Source organism: Gavialis gangeticus, unplaced genomic scaffold (genome assembly GCF_001723915.1).
Source record: "Gavialis gangeticus isolate Ggan-Ray unplaced genomic scaffold, GavGan_comp1, whole genome shotgun sequence".
In the NCBI taxonomy this organism is placed as follows: Eukaryota; Metazoa; Chordata; order Crocodylia; family Gavialidae; genus Gavialis; species Gavialis gangeticus.
This window is the reverse complement of record NW_017729028.1, coordinates 15,130,831-15,153,942: the sequence shown is the minus strand read 5'-3', so window position 1 is coordinate 15,153,942 and position 23,112 is coordinate 15,130,831. Positions and strand designations below refer to the sequence as shown.

The 23,112-nt window shown below is 42.3% G+C and overlaps 1 protein-coding gene across 1 annotated transcript in view; it reads left to right on the top strand.

The window, feature by feature from the left end:
- The window catches only part of NBAS (neuroblastoma amplified sequence), a 457,208-nt gene that overhangs the window by 6,757 nt on the left and 427,339 nt on the right, over positions 1-23,112 (top strand). Inside the window, exons 2-9 of the mRNA XM_019520763.1 lie at positions 7,901-7,955; positions 8,594-8,630; positions 15,510-15,587; positions 17,838-17,885; positions 18,980-19,023; positions 19,887-20,020; positions 21,971-22,104; positions 22,226-22,324. Of these exons, the coding sequence (XP_019376308.1) occupies positions 7,901-7,955; positions 8,594-8,630; positions 15,510-15,587; positions 17,838-17,885; positions 18,980-19,023; positions 19,887-20,020; positions 21,971-22,104; positions 22,226-22,324 (629 nt within the window). The remainder of the gene's footprint in view (positions 1-7,900; positions 7,956-8,593; positions 8,631-15,509; positions 15,588-17,837; positions 17,886-18,979; positions 19,024-19,886; positions 20,021-21,970; positions 22,105-22,225; positions 22,325-23,112) is intronic.

Here is a 23,112-nt window from a genome sequence, read left to right as displayed (position 1 = left end):
GGTGCCCAGAACTGGACCCAGTACTCCAGCTGCGGCCTGACCAGCGCTGCATAGAGGGGGAGCAAGACCTCTCTGGACCTGTTAGTGATGCCCCTGTTGGTGCATGACAGGGTGTAGTTGGCTCTGCCTGTTGCTTTGTTGCGTTGGCGACTTGTATTCGTACTCGTATTCACTCTTTCCTGCCTGTGCAGGGGGTCAGACTTAATGATCTATTGAGGTCCCTTCCCACCCTAACATCTATGAATCCTCTGATTTCTGCTTTCCTGATTCTGACTCCTTGTATGGAAACTAAATTTAATTTACTGAGCATGTGTTTGTATCACCTATTTGTTACCCACCTGAGTTCTGAGTCCTTCGTTAAATGTGAAGTTATTTATATCTGAGGAAATAACTTTTATTGCCAGTTAAAAATTCAGCATTCAGGAGGGCACTAAACTGTTGATGCAGATGAGCAGTCAACTACATAGAACGATAGTGAGTGTTCTGTGGGTTTATCTTCTCTCCCCAGGTGGGGACATCGTGTGTAAGAAGCAGTAAGTCTGAACAAGATGCAAATGCACAAGCAGATAAGATCCCTTATCTGGTGATTGTGCAAATATAGTCAGAGACTTCCAATTGTAGAGTTGGAGTCTAATTTAACTTGCAGTGCAATGCCATACTTCACAACTCCTATAAAGACTGCATTAGTCACTAGAAAACAGGAATCACATACTCTGATTATTTGATTTCCTAGAACATGCCATGTTCTTCTGCTTGTTGAGACCAAGTTCTAAGAAATGGGACAGTAACAGTATATTTTGAGCCCATTAGCTGTAATGGTGCTTCCTTCATTTGAAAGTAGAATGATAAAGTGAATCATCTGTGAATCTGTACCAAAAGGGATTTCTTTGGTAGATCAACAAATGTAACACTAAACTGGGATCACTTCTTTTTATTGTGTCTCCTGCATTATCAGGTTTGTGAAAGTGCTCTGATTTCTTCTAAACACGTGTGAATAAGCCTCTCTACTTACTTTTGGTGTGTTATCAAGATTGCTTCCATTTTGCGGTGCAAAAACAAAGTTTTGAAAAATTTAACTGTTGTAGTTTACTGTGGAATTACTTTAGACCAGCTTGAAAACGGCGTGGAGACTTCTAGGGAAGATAACATTTGGTGTTAGAAAGGGTTCCCCAGTTTTTAACAGAAGATATGAGTGCTTCTTTTAGATCATTAAGTCCATTCACAGGCTTTCAGAGACAGCTTGTATCACATAATTTCTTTAAAAAGAGATTGCCTTAAATTTGGGGGTACACCAATAGAGATTTCTTTGCCTGGTACTGATAGCTGATGATCAACCCATATTGGCCAATGCCAATCTGATAATCAATATTTAGTAATAGTTCAAGGCATTTTAAATTACCGACATAAATAAACCTGTTTGTTTGTTTTGCATTTATAACACGCGCACATGCCTCCTGCCTGTTCTGGCTCTTGATGTGGAAGGTGGTGACTGCCTTATTCCCATGCACATTTCCCCCTCACCCACAGCTCCTTGTGCAACCCGTGGTGCCATCCCGGGTGGGTGGGGTGGACGCTTGTGTGGATAGTGGAGCTGGGTGCGTTTGGTGCCTTAGGCTGTACAGGGCCCGTCAGCACCATCTCCTTTGGCCCCTGGGGAGAAGCTGTTTTTCCAAAGGCTCCTGGTGCCTGGTACAGTAAAGTGTGCGTGGCATGGCGCTTTACCCTGCCCACGTGCAGCCCAGTGTCTTCACCGCAGCCCTGGTGCTCAGACTCTTGCTGCGAACATGGCGTTGCCATTGCAGTGACAGCAGGAGCGGGTAATGGTTCCTTTGTTGCTGAGCATGGTGCCCTGTGACCGCTCCCCAGTGCCCCCTGCCCCTCCCGCTGCTCACCAGGACCTGTAGTCTGCCATGGGCTCAGGCTGTGCTGCAGGGACGCTTGCCAGGGTGTTCCAGGCACACAGCCATAATTTTTTGGCTACAGTGACCAAAAACAGCCGATGGCTGATAGTCATTTTTCTTTTTAATGGTGCCAATCTCATAGCCAACTGATATATCAGTGCACCTCTACCTTAAATAGGTTTTATGGTTTTTTTTTTGCCCTATTGATCTTATTATGAGGGTGTTTGGAGGTTTCATTGCCCTGTTATTCTAAAATAATAAAGGTCTTAGTCCATCTGTCTGTCTGTAATGCTCTTGGAGCACTTTGGTTACTGAAACAAGCAATCGAAGCATTATGGACAGGAGGTGGAGCGTCACCATGATGGTGGGGGCGGGGGCGGGGGCGGGGCGCTGCCGGTGGTGTGGTATGCTTGTAAGTGGGGATGGAGTAAATGGTGGGACAAGCTCCTGGGAGATAGCAGCAGTGTTGTGGGGGTTAGGAAGCAGCCCCTCTCCACCCGGTCATTCTTGCTGGGCAATTTGCTAGTAAACCAATAAGGCCTAAAGAGAAATATTATTTTTACTCTCTGTTCATATATCTCTGAAAATACTTTTTAGGGCCATACTATTTCTGCCTTTTACAATACTTAGGCAGTGTTACAGTCTTTAATTACATGAGTGTGCTTTTTTCACAAGACTGTCAACCTTCAGTGCAAATTAGTCCATTGATTAGTTCAGTGGGAATTAGTCCATATACTAAATAATTAGATTGTGACCTGTAAAACCTCTGCTTTATTTTTTTGAGGACTGTGAAGTGAATGAGGGAGGGGATTTCAAGAAGAGAAAGGAGGGTCTTGTGATTTAGGGCACTAAAGAGTAGATCTCTATTCCTGCCCTGTTGTAGAGTAATGCTAAAGCAAACAACTTTATGTACCATGAAAAGCTTGGTTTTTAATGGCAGGAAGCTTCCTGGAGGATTTTGTTTTCCCTGTGTTCTTAGTCTTCACTGCTTTGGTCTTGGCAGCCTGGGCTATGGCTGGGTTCTTCATCTGTCATCTTTGGCTTTTTGTGGGTTTGGCTTTTTGGGGCCTCTTAGCTACTGGTTGGCAGTAGCAGCTGCTGTTTTCTAGGTTTTCTACAAGGTTTTTTTTTTTTTTTTTCAGACAACCTTTTGGGGATTCTTGATAGCGGGCTATTTTTTTTGAGTGCTGTTTTGTTGGTCTTGCTAATTTTTTGTGTTGACTTCGAAGCAGAAGGGCGCATAAGCCCCCATGGCTCACCAAAAGCATCCGGGAATGTCTCCTTGCTAAAAAGGTGGCCTACACCCAATGGAAAGAAGGGGTCATCACCAAGGAGGGCTATTCTGCAGTTGCTCGGGGATGTAGTGGGGTAGTTAGGAAGGCCAAGGCAGAGATGGAACTGGGACTAGCTTCCCAGATTAAGGACAATAAGAAGTCTTTTTTTAAATACATAGGGGGTAAAAAGAAGGTCCCAGGTAATGTGGGGCCCTTGCAGGACGCGTTGGGAAACTTGGTCGTCACACCAGACGACAAAGCTAACATGTTTAACGATTTCTTTGCCTCCGTCTTCCTAAGTAGGGACCAGAACAGCCACCTCCCTGCTGGGCCCCCCTCGGGCCCCGGGGGAGGCACACCTGGGCCAAGGGTTAGCGAGGACTTAGTTAGGGAGCTTCTGGAGGGGCTGGACGTATTCAAGTCAGCCGGTCCGGATGATCTCCACCCTAGAGTTCTAAAGGAACTGGCCGAGGTCATTGCAGGTCCCCTGGCACGGCTTTACGAGCACTCGTGGTGCTCTGGAGAGGTGCCGGAGGACTGGAAGAGGGCCAACGTGGTTCCCATCTTCAAAAAAGGGAGGAAGGAGGACCCGGGAAACTATAGGCCAGTTAGTCTTACCTCGATCCTAGGCAAGCTGTTTGAGAAAATAATTCTGGCACACATCCAGGAGGGGCCAGCAGGGGACTGCATGCTTAGGGGCAATCAGCACGGGTTCATCAGTGGCAGGTCCTGTCAGACCAACCTGGTGGCTTTTTATGATCAGATCACCAGATCATTAGATGCAGGGGTAGCAGTGGACATAGTCTTCCTGGACTTCCGGAAGGCTTTTGACACTGTCTCTCACCCCGTTCTCATTAAGAAAATGGGGGGCTGTGGCGTAGACACCCACACAGTCAAATGGGTCGCCAACTGGCTGGAGAGCCGCACCCAGAGGGTGGTAGTGGATGGGTCCTTCTCAACCTGGAAGGACGTGGGCAGTGGGGTTCCGCAGGGCTCGGTCCTCGGGCCCGCACTGTTCAACATCTTCATCAGTGATTTGGACGAGGGGGTAAAAAGCACCCTGTTCAAATTTGCTGATGACACTAAGATGTGGGGGGACGTGGGCACACTAGAAGGAAGCAACAGGCTACAATCAGACCTAGACAGGTTACAAGGGTGGGCGGATGAGAATAGGATGGGATTCAACACAGACAAGTGCAAGGTGATGCACCTGGGGAGGAACAACCAGCACCATACCTACAGGTTAGGGAACTCCCCTCTTGTCAGCACGGAGGCGGAAAAGGATCTTGGAGTCATCATTGACTCCAAGATGAACATGGGTCGGCAGTGTGGGGAGGCAGTTAGGAAGGCCAACCGTACCTTGTCATGCATCCACAGATGCATCTCGAGCAGGTCCAGAGAGGTGATCCTCCCCCTTTATGCGGCACTGGTCAGGCCGCAGTTGGAGTACTGCGTCCAGTTCTGGGCGCCGCACTTCAAGAGGGATGTGGACAGCATGGAGAGGGTCCAGAGGAGGGCCCCTCGCATGATCAGGGGACTGCAGGGCAGGCCCTATGGGGAGAGACTACGGGACCTGAACCTGTTCAGCCTCCACAAGAGAAGGCTGAGGGGGGGCTCTTGTGGCCTGTTACAAACTGGTTGGGGGGATCAGCAGGCATTGGGGGAGTCCCTGTTCCCTCGAGCACAGCCAGGAGTGACCAGGAACAACGGTCACAAGCTAGCAGAGGGTAGGTTTAGGTTAGACATCAGAAGGCGCTATTTCACGGTCAGGGCAGCTAGGGTCTGGAACCAACTTCCAAAGGAGGTGGTGCAGGCTCCTACCCTGGGGGTTTTTAAGAAGAGGTTAGATGAACACCTTGCTGGGGTCATTTAACCCCAGTACTCTTTCCTGCCATGGCAGGGAGTCGGACTAGATGATCTTCTCAGGTCCCTTCTGACCCTAGAAACTTTGAAACTATGAAACCAAGATACCCAGGTCTTTCAGTCGCATACATCTTGCCTGTTGTCTTCTCCACTTCAGGTACTTAGGTGCCAGAGGCATCTTGAGATGGGCTAAGGTGACTCCTGTGTGCTCCTCAAGAAGTGGATGCTGTCTTGGTGATCAGTTAAGACAGTCTGTGACCTAAGGGTTTAGGAACTTTGAGGCTTCCTATTGCCTTCTTATTGGGAGTCTTGAGGCCAGAGCAGAAGTAGTGGTGGCAGAAGCAGCACCAGCAGTTGCAATAGGCACATTTTCTAACATAAAGGAGATATCTGGGTTTAAATGAAAATAAAATTGTTGATATGGGTGGTTGCTCTGCAGGCTTTTATTTTTTTTGGACTTTATTTGAGATGCTGTTGGAACTTAGGTTGGTGAGAGCTTTGCTCTGAAAATAAAAGGAGATATAAAATGCCAAGAACTCTTAAAAGAAAACAAAGCCTACATTTCTCAGATCGGACACCCCAGATTAGTCAAAACTTCCAGTTTTAACCTCTGGGTCTCTGTTCCCCTTGTGTGAAATAGAGGTAACATACGACCTTACTGAGTGGCATGGTGTGAAGATGTATTCATCAGTGCTTGTAAAAGACAAAGATATAGCAATTATAGTATTGAGGGGAAAGGCTGTGGGGAAACTAATAATTCTGCATTCATTTTAAGAGGTAGATTGTGTAGAGGAAATAGTGCTACATTGTCTAGAGAGGATAACAAAATATTGAATACCCTTGTGTGAACACAGCAGGGATCTTGTGGAAAAAATAGTATGTGATCATATAATTAAATGTGTCATGCATAAACACAAGGAGGCTGAGTTCTGAAGGTTAGAGGGAATACCTAAATTCCTTAAATGTAACTTTTGAGTGCCTGACTTTGCAATCTTTATGTTATTTTAATGAGGTTTTGCTTTCTTGTTTGGTTGTTTTTTTTTGGCTGAGCTCATTTAACAGTCAACAAACATCAGCACTAAATAGATATTATACCTGTGAGATATAGGCTTCATTTCTGATATGCTCTAATGCAGAGTAAAATGTTAAGCTGTCTATCAGATATGAATGAATTGGAAAAGGAATTTTCTTATGTTGAACGATGACTTCCCCTCTGTGTGGATGTTGCCTATCAATCCTGTTGGAGCTGCAGCTTTATGTTAAAGGGAGAATTTGTTTCCTTGTTTCTAATGTAGGAGTAAATTATTTTTCTTTAGAGATTAAAAATTAATTGATGAACAAGAACACCTAATAGTAGTTTGGAAACACTACTCTAGGAGCATGGCTGAGACTCTCTCAAAAATCATGAGATTTAGGAGTCTTTCTAGCTCCTTAGAGTTTCCAATAGGATCTGTGCTCCAGAAATCTTTAGGCGTACTGGGATGTAAGAAACAAATCAAATGTTGTGATTTATTTTTGCTGTAATTCCATATTGGTGCCTGGCTGATCAACCTTCACTGAAGAAATGATCTGTTAGTGAAGCTATATTGCTTGTCTCTTCAGCTCGCCCATTCGGAGACAAGATCCCATTCATTCAAAGGAGCTATTGACATGGTGAAAGCTATTTCTTCAAGCTGGATCTTAAACTTTACATAGAAAAAAAAAGAGTGTATACTTTTGTAGACTAAGACTTTTAAATTACGAGCCTGAAGTTAGATTATTTAAATGCATGTTTGGTTACCTAAATAAGAGACCTGATTTTTCAAAAGTGCTGGATGTCTTGTAGATTTTACAAAACCTGGATGCAAGTCCCTCGTTTCAGGTACACTATTTTTCAGTCTTAGCCCCCTGGAGTTACAAAGCCCCTACCTTTCTCACTGTCCTGCATGTCTTAAAATTGTCTGCTTTGTTAAGGTAGTGGAGTGTCAGTAGTGCTTGGATTTCCTCTCCTTTTTACTTCTGGTGTTGTAGTGTTATGACAAGAGAAGTGCAAACCGAGAAAGAGACCAAACAGAATGCAATAGAAAGAAAAGGAAGCCACATTCTTCCTTATGCCCCATCTTCTCTTGTCTCCCCTCTCTCAGCTTGGATTTTCTTTTTGGATGTACTGTATATACCCTTCTCCTTTATCTTTCTGTTGTGATGCTTTTCCTCCTCCTCCTCCTCCTGTTTTAGATATTTAATAATCTATCCAGCTGCAATAAAACATTCCTGTACTGATTTTTTTTATGGGGAGCTTTTTGTACCATGTGTAGTGGTTGAGACTGCTTCCAAGCAGAGTGCTTATGAGACTGTGTGGGAGAAATAATTTCAGGGCATCTGAGGAGATGCTTTAGTAGGTGGAAAGTTGCATAAAAGAGTGTTTTTTGGAAAAGTTCTTGGATTTTTAAACTGAAGCTTTGAGAGAGTGACTGTTTTTCACATCTGGGAATGTAGGTTGTCAATAATAGTACGCTGACCACTTGTCTCTACTGCACCAGCCTCTAGTCAATATTGTAATTTCCTTACTCACTGTGTTGTAGAAATGCGTAGTCAGTACTGCAGAGCACTGTTGCAGGATAATGGTTTTCGCTACTACGGTAAACAAGGCAAAGCTAAATCAACGGATCCTATTGCTTTGCTTTATTTTTATTGCAGTTTGGCACATGCTGAAAATGTTCAGTCATCCAGCCTGTCTTATGCTGTTTAGTTTAATAGGAAACTACAAATAGTTTTATGAGAAACACCTTTAAAGTAGAAAAGGTTTATCAGTTGCGTTATTAAATATGTGCATGAATATTGGTTTGTTCACATATTGATTGATAATTCTTTTTGCAATTGCAGCCAAGAGGCAACAAAAAACACGGTGCTTCGTTTATCATTACTAGAACAATTACAGGTAAATATGGTGTATGTGCAGTGAAGGATCGTTGACTGGTTTTTTTTTTTTTTTTTTTGGTTGTATTTCTGGCTTAAAATAATGTGTGGGATATGGTTATGGAAAGTGTGCTACCTCGGGTCATCACATTGTGATAGTGTAGAATGCGAACACAAAATGCAGCACGTGTGTGTCAACCTGAAAATCGCTTTTTATGATCTTCCCTTACTATCTTTTTAGTTTTGAGCTTGTTTTAGCTAGATGTTATCTCACCGGGGCATATTATTAAAACATGCCTGAAAAGCTGTGAGGCTCTTCTGCAAATTGATCTTCATGGGGTTTTTTTGTCAGAACTAACGTTATTTAATCTTGTGTTCTGGACAGTGTGATAAAAAGGATTTTTAAATCAGGACATGTTTTTAGTATTTCAGTGACAGTTGTACACCTAGTAATAAGTGGGTTAGGTTTTTATCCTTCTCACATTCAACCCAGAGTTTTGAGTTGCACAGGCATTTAGTTTGTTGACATTTATGTTAAATAACATTTGGGGTTCAGTGATCAAATACTAAGGATATTACTTTCTACTGATAATGCTAATGTCTGTCTTGTTTTTGTTGTGATGTAAAACTATTTTTTAACTTGTCTTTCTTTTTTTGTAGGTCCCATATCATTTTTGCTGCGGTCTATCTGGTACAGGTAGGTTTGTTGGAAATAAAAACACTTACTCTTTGCCAAATATTTATTTCTTACCAAAACACTTTTTTAAGAAAGCTGCATGACAGTAAGTAACTTTTTCCTTGTGGTTCTTGAGATGATCACTGCTCCACTGAACTTAGTGTAGGGCCGTGTTAGTATCCTCAAGGAAAATCTACCTATTGGCATTGGTGATAGAAGTTGTATAAAAAGACCAGTGAGCTGTACTTCTGCAACATGGTGACTCTGAATAAACCAAATGGGTTTGTAGAACTCTGTGTTTATCTTCCCGGGACCGTACGGGTTGTGCTGTGTTGTAATAAACTGAGTAATTACTTTGAGTCTATTTCTTTCCTTACGTCTGAAAATGCTTGAAAAGCTGGTACTTATAAATCAGTAAATACGGGACATAGCTGTTTCTCTTAAAATGAGACGTACCATTTGTGCTGCCATGTCAAATATAAGGAAATAGATGGGAAAGTGAATGGTCATTTCTTTCTTACTGTCAGCAGATTTTCTTTATTAAAAGCTTAAATAAACTTGCAGGTGCATCCTACTGTACCAATATGCTATTATATTTAAGAAACTGCCTGACTGTCCCAATCCCCCAGTGAGTGATCTGTTGAATTTTCCAGTTATGCTGACATTTACCAGAGCACAATTTCAATGGATATGGGAACTCCCATTTTTCTTATCTTACTGGCATTAAATAGGCTGGGGGCTATTTGTTGTGTCAAGTGTTAGTTCAGAAATTACTTAAATGGTATTTCAAAATCAAATTGTCACAGGCTAGGAGTAGAGGGGAGGGGGTGGGTCAGGATGTATTACCTTTCTAGTCTTTTGTCTTTTAACTACTGTCTTATAACCCTGTCTTTTTCTGGTGTTTCCTTCAGCTGGGGCAGCAGGACTCATGCATTTTTCTTTCTCAATTCCTCACAGTTAATGTGTTGCAACTCTGTACAGCTGTAACTGCAGAACAAAAGAGGCATTGATATCTAGGGCACTGGTTTTGCTATAGGCTATTTTTGTGCTCCTGGGATATATAAAAAGGAACATCATTTCATAGGAAGTCAGAATAGTTTTATATTTCTAATGTCAGCTGCTTCTTAATTGTTTAAAAATTTCATTTCTGCCTTTATCCTGCCTCTCTGTTTTCGGTTTGATGATTGGCTGTAATGCCTGTGCCACTTCTAATTTCTTTCTCATTTCTGGTACAAATCTGACATACACCGAGAATTTGCTTTTTGGCATTAGATTATTGCTAGAGATACAAATAGGAAGCTAGTATTTGCATGTATAAAGAGGACTGTGATCAATTGCTGTCCATATGCCCAGGGAATAGGTCAAGAAATAAAATAGCTTAAGTTTATAGGAAGGGACATTTTCTATAGATATTAGGGAGAACTATAACGATAATGAAGAACAGCAACATGTAACTGAAGGAGGTTACGGTGTCACTAAATGTTCAAGGTCCCTTTTATTCCTACGTTTCTATTACGATATAGTTAGATTCAGTTTGGTATAAACTGAGGTGATGGAGCTACTTTGATTAACATTGACTGAAGATCCCGTTCATTTATGGACAGCATAATATATAGTTTCATAGTTTCTAGGGTTTATCTTCTAAACTGTGGTGGAAAGGACCATTTCAAGTTGCTGAGCACCAAGTTCTTTTTTTATCTCAAATTACTGTATTTAGCTGAATCTGAGATGACTTTGAATGTAAGATGATGCCCCGAAAATTATATTCTATACTTGGAAATTTATGTTTCTTAAATATTTTTCCATGCATAGAATATATTTATTATATTGGAGAGTCATCTTTAAATGCATACCCTCCCCTACTGCTGCACTGGGGAATTCATCCCTTCCTGCCCCTGTCACGTTCTGTCCTGCTGCTTGGTGCTCTGCCTCTGTGCTGGGTTCTTTGCTGCCCTGTACCTTTATGCTGGGTGGATTTCTGCTGCATCTTTTGACTTTGGGAACTTCTTCTGTTTTACTTTGATACTCGCTTCTAAGATGAAGCTTTATTTTCCCCATGTGGAATGGGGGGAAAAAAGCCTCATCTTAGAATCGTGTAAATAATACTCCTATAAATGAGTTAGTCCTAAGAAACAAGAAACAAATGGTAAAGTACAAGACTTAATAACTGTTTCTTTTGTAAGAAATTGTACCCGAACTAGTGCTATCTGTAGAACTTGGCATTTGGGTTCTTCAGTTACTACCTGCTGAAGAACTGGGAAGAGAAGAAAGCATCTGAACTCAGACATGCTGCTACTTCTCCTAACCCGGGGTGGGCAAAAGAAGGCCTATGGGTCAGATCTGGCTCACTAAGGGATTTTATTTGGCCTGTGGCAGGGCTTTTGGTCCTGCCTGGGCCAGGCTCAGGGGGCAGCCTGGGTCATGGCTCATGCACCCGGCCCCGTTCCCTTGGGCTTGCTGCTCCCCACCCACCCGCAGCCTCATCCCATCTACCCGGCTGAGTGCCCTGCACGCGCTAGTCCTGGGCCAGTCTCCATGGAGAACCCGGGATCACCAGGCAGTGAAAGGGCAGGGCCAGGCCCTGAGGCAGAGCCACTTAAGGAGTTTTGGTGAGCTGTTGTGGGCCAGGGAAGGGGTGCCGACCCAGCATGCAACAGCTCTCCAAAACTCCTTAAGTGGCCCTCCAGCTGAAATAATTGCCCACCCCATTAAGCTGGTATGCAGGGATCCTGGTTTTGTCTGTTTAAAAATCCCAAATTCTCTGATAAAGAATCCCAAGTTCTTGGATTTAACCCCCCCCAAATCCATGTTTTTCTGTGAACAGTACAAAACACCATATATGTATAGGGGGGTATGGGTACAGGTAACGTGGGGGAAGCTGCGGGGGGCATGCATGATATGGCGGAGGGGTGTGTGTGTGTGGGGGGGGGCATGTGGCTCCCCATTTTCTGCGCCCATGGAGGTGTGTGGGGCTTTAGCTGGACTGGACCAGTTCTGGAGGAGCTGCCTTCATGGCCCAGCGTAATAATAGACCACAGTATGAATATGAGCCAGCAGTGCAATGCTGGAGCCAGCAGGGCAAATAATACTGTGGCATGCATCAAACGATTCATCTTCAGCAAAACCAAGGAGGTGATTCTTCCCCTCTATTCAGCACTGGTGAGACCACAGCTGCAGTACTGTGTCCAGTTCTGGGCACCACAGTTTAACAACGATGTAGACAAGTTTGAGAGAGTCCAAAGAAAAGCCACACCTATGATCAGAGTCTTAAAAGGCAAACCATACAAGGAAAGACAGAGATGTGGGACTCTTCAGCCTGAGGAAAAGAAGGTTGAGAGGGACCTGGTGGCACCTTACCGTTACATCAGAGGTATACATCAAGGGCTCGGCGAGCAACTGTTCACCAGGACATCCGAGGGGGGAGAACTAGGAGTAATGGCCACAAACCCCTGGAAGACTGATTCAGGCTCAACATTAGGAAAAACTTCTTCACAGGCGGGTTGTCTAGATTGTGGAATAAGCTCCCTCCAGAGGTGATGCAATTACCTACCCTGGAAATCTTGAAGAGGAGACTAGACAGTCACCTGGCTGGGGTTACTTGACCCCGGTTGTCTTTCCTGCTTGGTGCAGGGGGCTGGACCCAATGATCTTCCAAGGTCCCTTCCAGCCTTACAATCTGTGAATCGATGAAAGGAGAAAATCCGCGTTTTCCTGCAGCAAATGGAAAACTTGGATCCTTGCTGAGATACATTTCATGGTATTTGCTTAAGCTGAATGCTCAAAGCCGTTAGGAGTTCTCATTCCATTTTCCTGAAGTGCTGCTGCACTCCTTTTATTTCATACATGTTTTATTTTCATCTTTTTCAGTACTCCTTTCACTGTGTTTCTGTATCTTTTCTTAGGGTACTTCTTTTGTTGCTGCATTTAACCTCAGTAAAGAATACTGTAGTTCTAGAATTCATTCTCCTAGTGATTCGTTCAAGGTCATATAACCTGTAAAAGTCTTAGCTTCTCTATTTGGAAAATGAAGTTATGCTTCTAGGATGTATTTGTAATAAAATAATCTCAAGGTGTCAATCATTCAAGTTATTTCATTTTGATACAAAATGGTCACAGCTTGAAATACAATTATATCTTGAATCAGTCGGTCCTAGTATAGCTTGTTTTGAATTTTACATTATTCTGACATGCAGAAAATGTCTTTGTCATTCCAAGGAACATGTTCTCTCCCTTAGAAAAATATTGTGATCAGCTTTTATCTGAAGTCTCATGTGACTTTTCCAATTTATTAACAAGTGAGGGCAAGGACAGAGATACTTGTAGCAAAACACATAACAAAAATTGTTCTGGTAAAATTCTGGAGCAGGAGTGCCCAACCTCTGGCCTACAGAGCCATGTCATCAGGCCTGTAGGGCTCTCTATGGTTCTTGAAATTTGGCAACAGGAGGGGTGGCAGTGTTAATGACTCCCAGAGCTAATGCTGCCTCCACTCCACTGTCATCAGACTTCCAGCATGATGACCCCTGTGGGTTGGACAATGTGGTCCTGTGCAGCAGAGTCTGCTGGCCTATAGTCTGATCCAGTGTGATCGTCAGGGATCTTGGTTTTCTGTTTGTTGTGGAAAATGTGGCAAAGTACAGATTTTCTCCTTTAAAGAAAAACTCCTCCAGAAACCATGGGATTCCCCCTGCAGACTGGCAGAGTGCTTGGGGTTGTGGGGGGAGCAGGACACAGGGGGAAGGGGAAACCCATGCACACATGCATGTGGCAACCAGGCAATGTGGTGGAGAGCACGTACTGCAGCTACCTTCAGTTAAGTGTTTATGTGGTAGGCAGGCAGGCATAGGTGACATGTTGTGGGGGCGGAGAGGACATGTGCCCCCCCGCCCAGATTTCTGTGCGCACAGCGGGTATGGGGTGTGCAGTTGCAACCTGGCCGGACCAGCTTGGGGCAGGAGCCACCTCCACAGCCCAGCAGGTTGGACTCAGTGTGGGAGAGAGCACTGTGCAGCCATGGCCACCAAGGTGAGGCACTCCCTGCCGACCCCGGCAGCAGTGGGGCCACAATTCCACACTACTACCGCTGTATCTCACCTTGGAAGCCATGGTGGCACAGTACTCCTTCCTGCACTGGGTTCTGCCTTCTGAGTTTTGGAGGCAGCTCCTGTTTAGAGCTGGTCTAGCCCACCTACAGCCCTGCACACCCATGCCCTTCTGTGGGTGCAGAAATCGGGGGGGGGGGCAGATGCCCCCCTCATGCATTACCTGTGCCCCTCTACCTCCCTGATGCGTTGCTGGTACCCACATCTCCCCCTTCCCCACATTCTACTTCCCTGCACTGTGGGGCTGGAGCCTGGGGGTAGGAGGTAATGAGTCGGGAGTGAAAACAGGAAAATATATGCATATTTAGAATTTAATTTACTATAGTGATTAAGGCACTAATAGGCTTCCAGATTGGTTTAAAACTGTGAGCATATCAATAAAACATTGTGTTTCACACACCCCTAATGTATGGGTAAGAGTTAAATGGGTTGTATTCGATTCAGATTTGGCCCGAATCGGGGAAGGTGATTTGATTCTGATCACTGTCCTGATTCGATTTGGCGGAATCTGAAGATTTGATGCTGATTCAGAGAATCAGGGATTCAGCCATAGACATGGCTTTAAATGTTTTTTTTCTACATACCTTGAGTTACCAGGCATGGCTTGTGAACACGCTGATGCTGGGATGAATGGAGCGTCCCACAGGAGTGCGAGGGACGCCCCTCGCCCCCCACATTTCTCCCCAGCTCGGTGATCAGCCGCAGGGGGGGACCCTGGGTGCTCCTCCAGACCCAGGAGGCACCAGTTGCTGGGGCAGGGGGAGGTCTCCTGTGCACTACATGGCGGACCGCTGTTCTAGAACATTAGTGTATCACAACATAAGACTGAGTTCTATTTCAAGAAGAAAGGGAAATGAGAGGAACCTCAGAATTGTGGGGTATGGTATCTTTGCTGTAACTGCATCTTTGTTAAATTTAAATTGCAATTTAATATAACTTTTGAGAGTAGTTCTTTTAAAAAGAGATGCATCTTTAAAAGAGATGTAGCTAAGAAAATACAGGTTGGAAGAAAACTGGCTGGATTATTGGGCTCAGAGGTTAGTAGTCAATGGCTTAAAGTCTAGTTGGCAGCTGGTATCAAGTGGAATGCCCCAGGGGTTGGTCCCAGAGCCAGTTTTGTTCAGTGTCCTCATCAATAACCTGGAAGATGGGATGGAGTGCAATCTCAGCAAGTTTACAGATGACACCAAGCTGTGGGGAGTAGTAGATATGCTGGACAGGAGTACTAGGATTCATAGAGACCTTGATGAATTGAAGGGTCAGACCAAAAGAAATTTCGTGTGGTTGAATAAGGACAAGTGCAAAGTCCTGCATTTGGATGGAACATTACCATGCACCAGTATGTGGGATTGACTGCCTAAGCAGCAGCTTTGCAGAAAAGGACTTGGGGGTTACAGTGGACAACAAGCTGAACATGAACCAACAGTGTGCCCTTGTTGCCAAGAAGGTTAACGGCATACTGGGCTGCATATGTAAGAGTGTTGCCAGCAGATCAAGGGAACTGATGGGGTAGAAGTATAGAAATCTGCTGCATCCATTGGCAGGGTTGTGTACAGGCTGAAGCATGTATTTTCTTGTAAAATATGTTTGTTTTTTTTTTTTTTTTTTTAAAGGCTTAGTAGCCATTGAATCTTTACTTCTTGGAGGGGAAAAAGAAGTTTTAGGTAATAACAGTAAATGAATTCTGTAGACCCAATTAGGTTGACAGTGGCTTTTGAAACTAAAATGCATTTTGCATAGATTCTGTTCTGAGATTTCCTTTTAAAAAATCACAGTTTAAATGTCTTTTGAATTTCAGTCCTGCAAAGTCTTCTCTCCCTACTGGACTTGTTCGCCTAGTTAGTAAGCAAATCAACTGGCATCTCGTGCTTGCAAGGTAAGAGGCATATAATGTATCCTTCTATGTTCTTTGTTGATGCTTGAGTTGCACATGGTGACAGATGTAACATTTTTTATGCTGATGATGGTAGGAGATAAACAAGTAGTTATTTTGTTCTTTATAGTAACTCCTGTATTAATACTTCCTTTAAATTTGTTAAACTAGCTATCATTTTAAAGTAATCTTAGAAGCTGAAGGCCCTTGCCAGATGTTAACTGCACAATAAATAGCAACAAGGCGCATACATAAAATGTTTAAGACTCAGTAAAATGCCAAACCAGCCACAAAGATGTTCCATGTTTAACAACTAGAGCTCCTTCAACGTGAAATACCTTTGTGATTGGTTTCTATCAAGCTTAATTTTGAACATATGATATATAGCTCTCTAGGAGCAGTGCTCAGAAAGCTGGCATGTTAAAAGGGTAGAAGTACTTCTGGCTTGCACTGAGTCTTTTAAAAGTCTCCAGCTGAAGAGCCCGAGATGGGGGGCCCCCTCCCCAGTGTTGAGCTCATCATGCCCTGGGACCTTTTAAAAAAGTGGGTGTGCAGCTGAATCCCAAGCTTAAGGATCCAGAGCAATGTGGGCCTGAGATTGAGAAGCATTTTTCCAGTCTCAGCCTTGCACTGTCCTGGAACCTTAGAACAGAATAATTTTAAAGGATTTAAAGTCTTTCTCCAATTTTAGGATCATGCTACCCTAGGTCCTCAAAAAGCAGGCATGAGCTTGAGATCAGAGAGAGGCTCCATGATGTCAGACTCATGGCACCTTGGGAGTCTAAAATGTGGTTGAGCTGGTTCCCCTATGCTAGACTCCATTTTTGTCTTTTTAAGTTGCCAGCTGGCAAGGAGCCTGGCGTGTCTGGAGTGGCATGGTGTACAGTTTTTGAGATCAAGTATAATATTCCTCTGATTCCAGTTGAACAATTATATTAATGTCTGCCAGGGGCTGAAGGGACAGAGAATAAATCATGGTCCAGGTTTGCTGCAATGGATATATAGAACAGAATAGAGGTTCCCAATTAAATAGAAACATTTGTTATGTGCCCCAACTAGGCTATAATGGAAGGAGGTAGAGGTAAAATTATCACAGCAAAGCTCTGCAATGTGAAAGAGGTCATACTCGGAACCATCTACATTCAAATAAAAGCAGCAGAGACTTAGCATTGGTACCATTCTTGCCCTCAAATACATGTTTGATAGAGCTGTCTCAACCAAGACACTTAGGTTTACACACCAAACTTGTTTCATGTTGTACTACTGGAAGCTTTTAGTAGCTCGGTCTAGCTTGCACCTGAATGTGATCTCAGTTTTCCAGCAAAGCTGGTGATGGGATAAATCTTTTAGCTGGGGATCTGCTGGATGACTTGTTAGGGCTTTATTTACTGAAGGGCTAGAACCTGCAATGTGTGGGTGGACCTCAAGTTTCCTGAAGTCAGTTGGAAATGAAAATAGTTGATCTTTTATGTCTGACCCTAAATTTGTGGAAATATTCTTAAAGTGAGAACAGTAATTTGTAGTTGAGTCAGCAAATCAAACTTTTTTTTTTATTCAAGAGATATGGAACAACAATGAATGATGAAGTGAGATAAAATAAAGTTATACTGGTTTTGCTTAACATGTTTTGTTCTGATCCTCAAACAATATTGGTCATATTGCGTATGATGAATGGTCCAACTGGTATCTGATTGAAGGCAAGGATCTTTTCCTGGTGCTTGAGAAGCTTGCATCTCTGCCTTCTACCAGAAATTCAGCTGATTATTTGTGATGCTCTGTATATTTGTGGCAGGAATGGGGATTCACTTCCTGGCTTCTGCCATGATTAGCTAATACCCTGGAATGTGATAACCGAACTCCTGTTTGAGCTGGTGCAAATAATATTACCTCTGAAAGTATCCAACTGCAACATTTGACTTCGATATTTCATAGAACTGCCATTGTACATGTTGGGTTTTTTTATTTATTTTTTTTACTAATTTTGTGTATGCTATGCTAATAAGTTTATCATTAGTAAGATGCAGCTTCTGATACATGGAATCCACTAAGAGTGCTGAGTTGTGATGCTGAGCAGTATTTTGTAATAAATGACATCACCCAAATTACAGTATTTCAATCTGTTATGTAAAACAAAACTTAAAACATGGGTTTACAGACTGGTACTTGAAGCCCTGAACTTTCCCTTTCTTCTCTGTTCCAGAAGAGCAAGTTTTTATTGAATTTTTCACATGAAACAATGTTTTTCCTTTTTAGCAATGGCAAACTGCTGGCAGTTGTTCAAGACCAGTGTGTAGAAATCAGGTAACTTGGTATTATCTGTCATTTCACAACCAATTTCGTGGAGTAGTTTGCTAAAGTGGACTTAGTGATTTATAAGGTGTATTTTTACAGGCAGGTTATAAAAGAACAAATATTAGACATCGTAATATGTGAAATGGTTTTAGAATGTATTGTAACTCAAAGCAGTACCCTCCCACTTTTTTCTCTTTAATTCTTGATACTGTATTAGTGTGCATTTTATTTAGGGGGAAAAAGGGTGTTGAGAATTAAATAAAATGCCTGGACTGCATTAAGCATAGTTCACATTCTTTGCCATCTTTGTCCTCGCATCTCCCACTAAAGTAATTTTGTACAACGAAAAAGGAGTAGTTGGTATTTTGGATTTGGGGACGAAGCTATCATTTTATTTAGCTATGAGCACCTTGTGTATATATGGTACTGTATAAAGAAATCAGTTTTCAGTGGAACAAGGTAAAGACTTTTTTTTTTTTCTTGCTCCCTCCTTTCCTCCTGGGGAAAATTGCCAATAGCGAAAAACTTTATTTACCAGTTTAAAAGCAACCATCACATTTAAGTATAGAATGCATCTTGATTGAATTTGTTTACATGCTTCACACAATCTATTACTTAAGAGAAGGTCAGACTTACTATTTATATGTAAAAGAGAAGCAAATGTGTGAAAACTGTTATGATCAAAATGGCCAAGAACATCATAAATGTCAAGTCTTGGAGCATAAAATTGATTTTAGCGTTCTTACAGTGTAGCTGAATCTGTTTGCAGTCTTATGTTGTTGTTGAAATATTAGCTTGAAAAGAAATTGAGCCCAAGTTTATGGTTACCAATCTAATTTCACAAATGCAACTGTAATCTGTTGGAATTGATTTCTCCTACAAATGGGAAGAGTTTTGTCTACGGATTGTGAAGTGAGATGCTAAAATTGTCTTCTATGTTAAGCCACATTGCCTATTTTGAGGAGAGAATCAAATGCTAACTGAATAGAGAGTTAAATGCACAAGATTTTCACAGTGTGCACTTATTTTATACATTCTGTGGTATTTTCCTTTTTCTTTATTAAACATTATAGTTAATTAATGTTTTATTTATGATTTTATAGGTCAGCAAAAGATGACTTTGGATCCATTATTGGAAAATGTCAAGGTATACAAGAAGGCAAACTTTCAATAGCAGTGACTTTTGTTAATTGGTACTATTTCTTAATGGGTTTTAGAGATTACACAGCTGTCTTTTGAGGAAATATCTATGCTAAAAACTTTGATACTATTTGTTTTTCCTCCTTTTTCTTTCCTGCTCCAATTACCATATTGAGCTTGAATCTGTGATGTGGGGAAGTTAAAGGATGTTATATTGAGGCAATAGTAGTATTCTGCTCTTATATATACTTAGTCTTTAGACTAGTTTTTTGTAACACGTCTGGCTATAAAAATATTCTGTACATATTTTAGGAAGTTTGAAACGGGGTTTTTGCATTTTTTTTGTTTTGTTTTTCCACCACTTTTTTTATACTTTAAAAAAGTTTAAAAGATTCCTACCTACATAATCAGTATGATGAGGAAGTGTTAAGATTAAGATTGTAACTGTACGAGACCTGGAGAATTCAGGATTGAGAGTGTGTGGATGGAATCATGGAAAAGTAGGCTTGTGAGGGACATAAGGAGATCATCCAGTCCAAAACCCAGCCTGGGTTAGGCACATCTTTGCCATCCTAGACAGTTGTTTGTCTAACCTGTACTTAAACTTCCAGTTACAGAGATTATACAAGCTTTCTAGGTCATCTGTTCAAGTATTTAACCATCCTTTATAGGCAGAAAGTCTTTCCTGTTATCTAACAGGTTTGTTGGCAGAGACTTAGAAGAACGTTTTTATGTGTGCCACCAAAACTCATGTTGTAATTCAGATTTCAAATTTACAGTTGAGGAAATTAGTAAGTATAGTTTATAAGATAACCGATGAAATGCCTCTTGCCCTCCAATTAATTTTCTTTTTTTTCTCCTTTTGCCTAGTGCCAAAAGATCCTAACCCACAGTGGAGGCGAGTGGCATGGAGTCATGACTGCACACTGCTAGCCTATGCTGAAAGCACTGGAACTGTGAGAGTGTTTGACCTAATGGGAAGTGAGCTTCTGGTCATTCCACTGGTATTTGCCTTCTTCATTTTAATACAAAATTAATGTGGTAGAATTGTGTGCAAGTTTATATACATGCATATAGTTGCCCCTGCCTATTCATTGCTAGAGATTTAGTAGCAGAGTACCTTAGTGCAAGAACTTGTATGAGACTTTTCTTACTCTCACTTTGGGTACAGTATGGAGTATTTGTCACAGTCGATTAAACCGAGCTATGTTTAGCAAATGAATAGAATGTGCCTTTCCTGATCATTGTTTTGTCTTAAACTACGGCTTACCAGAGAAAACAACACGGAAAGTTTAGATGCCTCTGCAGGAAGTGACACTTGTGTTTTATTATCAACGTGATAATATTATCACGTTGATAATAAAACACAAGTGTCACTTCCTGCAGAGGCATCTAAACTTTCTGTGTTGTTTTCTCATAAACAGGCCTATCATTGCGCTGTTCATATTTAGACTCAGACGCACACTATGGTGATACTGCTACAACAGGAATTATAACAAAAACCTTCTTACTTGAAGAAAATTAACACTATTAGCTTGCTTTAACAAGGAAAACCTTGTTAATTCAAAATGCAGGGGACCAAAAAATACCAACTTTGAAATAAACGGGATTGAAATAAACATATGGAAATTCCTGTGGGTACATACAGACTTAGTTTACCCATGTGCAGACCTTATTAACTGATGAGAACAAAGTGAGGAGGGCAGGCTATATGAGATATTAGTCCAAAGCTAAAAGGCTCCTGATTTCCAATATGGTTCATAGGTCTGAGCTCCAGCAGAGTCAACAGTGTTTCAAAACTTGGTGACCCCACAACCTAGTACTACTCAGTATGTGTCTGTACTCCAGATATCCCCTCCTCCCCCTCTCAAAAAAAAAATGATTTGTGCGCTATTTAGCACTCTACTTGCAACTATAACTGGGTGCTCTTGCAGATGAAGTGTGGGGCCGCCTGGCCACACCAGTCACATGTGACAGCCTGAGAGAGGAGGTGACAAAGCCTCTCATCTACATAGATATTTGTTGATGTTCAGACATTTAAAGCTAGTGAAGAAACAAAAATAACTAGAGATGGGAAAGAAAGGTGTGGCTCAGCTGTGGTAGTATAGAGGAAATTGAAATGTATTTGACATAGTAGTTCATTATAAGTTAAAAAAGAATTTGTACTGGGGGACCAAGTACAATAGGTAATATGTTTTATTTGGATGGGCTGCACTAAGCTAGCCCTGTGGTGGGTTCCCACTGGTGTATTTGCCCAGTATGGGCCTTATTCTTGTGCAAGGTGCCCTATGGGCACGCAGTGCAGGTTGCATTCAGTCAACTTTCTAGTTGATTCTCACAACTGAGGACGTGTTAATTCTGGCAACGGTTTAATTATAGATAAAGTATGTAACAAGGCTTTTCTCGTCCAGCGGACCAGAAGACAGCTTCAGACTTCAAAGCAGCTGTATTTTGAATTGGCTGTATTGTAACCCATATGAAAAAAACCTTTTCTTTTGGCTGGGCAGTGACAGTAGCTTCAAAGTATCTGATACCTCGATTTATGTGATATTGAAATGATGAGTGTTTCCTGTATAACATTGTTTTAGAACTTAAAATGAGTAAACTTGTGTCATTGCTTTCAGGACAAAAAAAATGATGGACTAACCCCCCGTGTCCAGCTGGCCGGGCGGTGCCTGTTTGGCCCGCAAAGGGGTGCCACTGCCCTTGACCCTCTCAGCCCTCCTCCTGGGAGGCAGTGACATGGGGTGGGAGGTGGCAGCGCTCCTTAGGGCCCCTTAGGGCCTTCCCAAATACCCCTAGGGGTATGCATACCTCTGTTTGACAACCCCGATATAAGACCTATTTTTGTTTGTTCAGCTTCAGTGCCTTTTTATGCTTGATGCAGTTTATAATAAAGATAACTTTCAGCTGCTTTTTAATAACTGAAACTTTCTGTCTTTTCTGGATAAAAGTCGACCAGTTTTCCTGGAGATCTGAGCTATGCTATTGCTGGATTGATCTTTCTAGAATACAAAACTAGTGCGCAATGGTCAGCTGAATTGCTTGTTGTCGACTATCGTGGTGAACTGAAAAGTTATCTTGTAAGGTAAAATTAAACCTGGATGATAGCGGTGTTTTTTCAGAACAAACTTTTAAAGTACTACCCCTTCCTCCCCACCCCATATCAAACACATTGTCCTATTTATTTTTTTTCTTTTCTTCTCTAGTGTTGGGACAAACCAATGTTACCAAGAGAGCCATAATTTTCGCTTTAGCAGCCACTATGCCCATAGAATAACAACAGTGGTTTATCATCCTGGGCACAGGTAAGCTTTTTAGCTAACTGTGAGTACTGTTAGAATGACAGAATACCAGTAGGAATAACTTGTGTGTACTGAATGTATTTGTACAAGATTTTTTCTGAAAGTTGCTAGCACGTCATCCAAGCTCATGATACAGAGTGGAACTAATTTAATAGATTTCATAGACATTAGGGCTGGAAGGGACCTTGGAAGATTGAGTCCAGCCCCCCGCCCAAAGGGCAGGAAGTCATCTGGGGTCATAGGATCCTAGCAAGATAAACATCCAATTTACTTTTGAAGGTGTTCAGTGTAGGTGCTTGAACCACCTCTGATTGGCAGGCTATTCCAGACCTTGGGGGCTTGGACAGTAAAGAGATTCTTCCTTATGTCCAGCCTGAAACGGTCTTGCAGGAGTTTATAACCATTTGACCTCATCATCCCTTGGGGCGCTCTGGTGAACAAACGTTCCACCAGATACTGGTGGTTACTCTGATAAACTTATAGGTGGCCATTGGATCACCCCTGAGCCTGCGCTTTTTCCAGGCTAAAGAGCCCCATGGCTCTCAGCCTGTTGTCGTAAGGTCTGTTTTCCTGACCTCTGATCATGCGTGTGGCTTTTCTCTGGACTCTCTCAGGCTAAGAGAATGCTGTTCCCGGTGTTCATTATGGCCTGAACCTGCAGACTTCTGAACTCATAATGAGCTGCTTAGATGCATGAATGTTTGCAGGGTTTGTATTATACATCATTATTAAACTGGTATTAAAATAGAACCCAACAAGAAACTTTCTATTAGGATCCAGTTCTAGAAGTT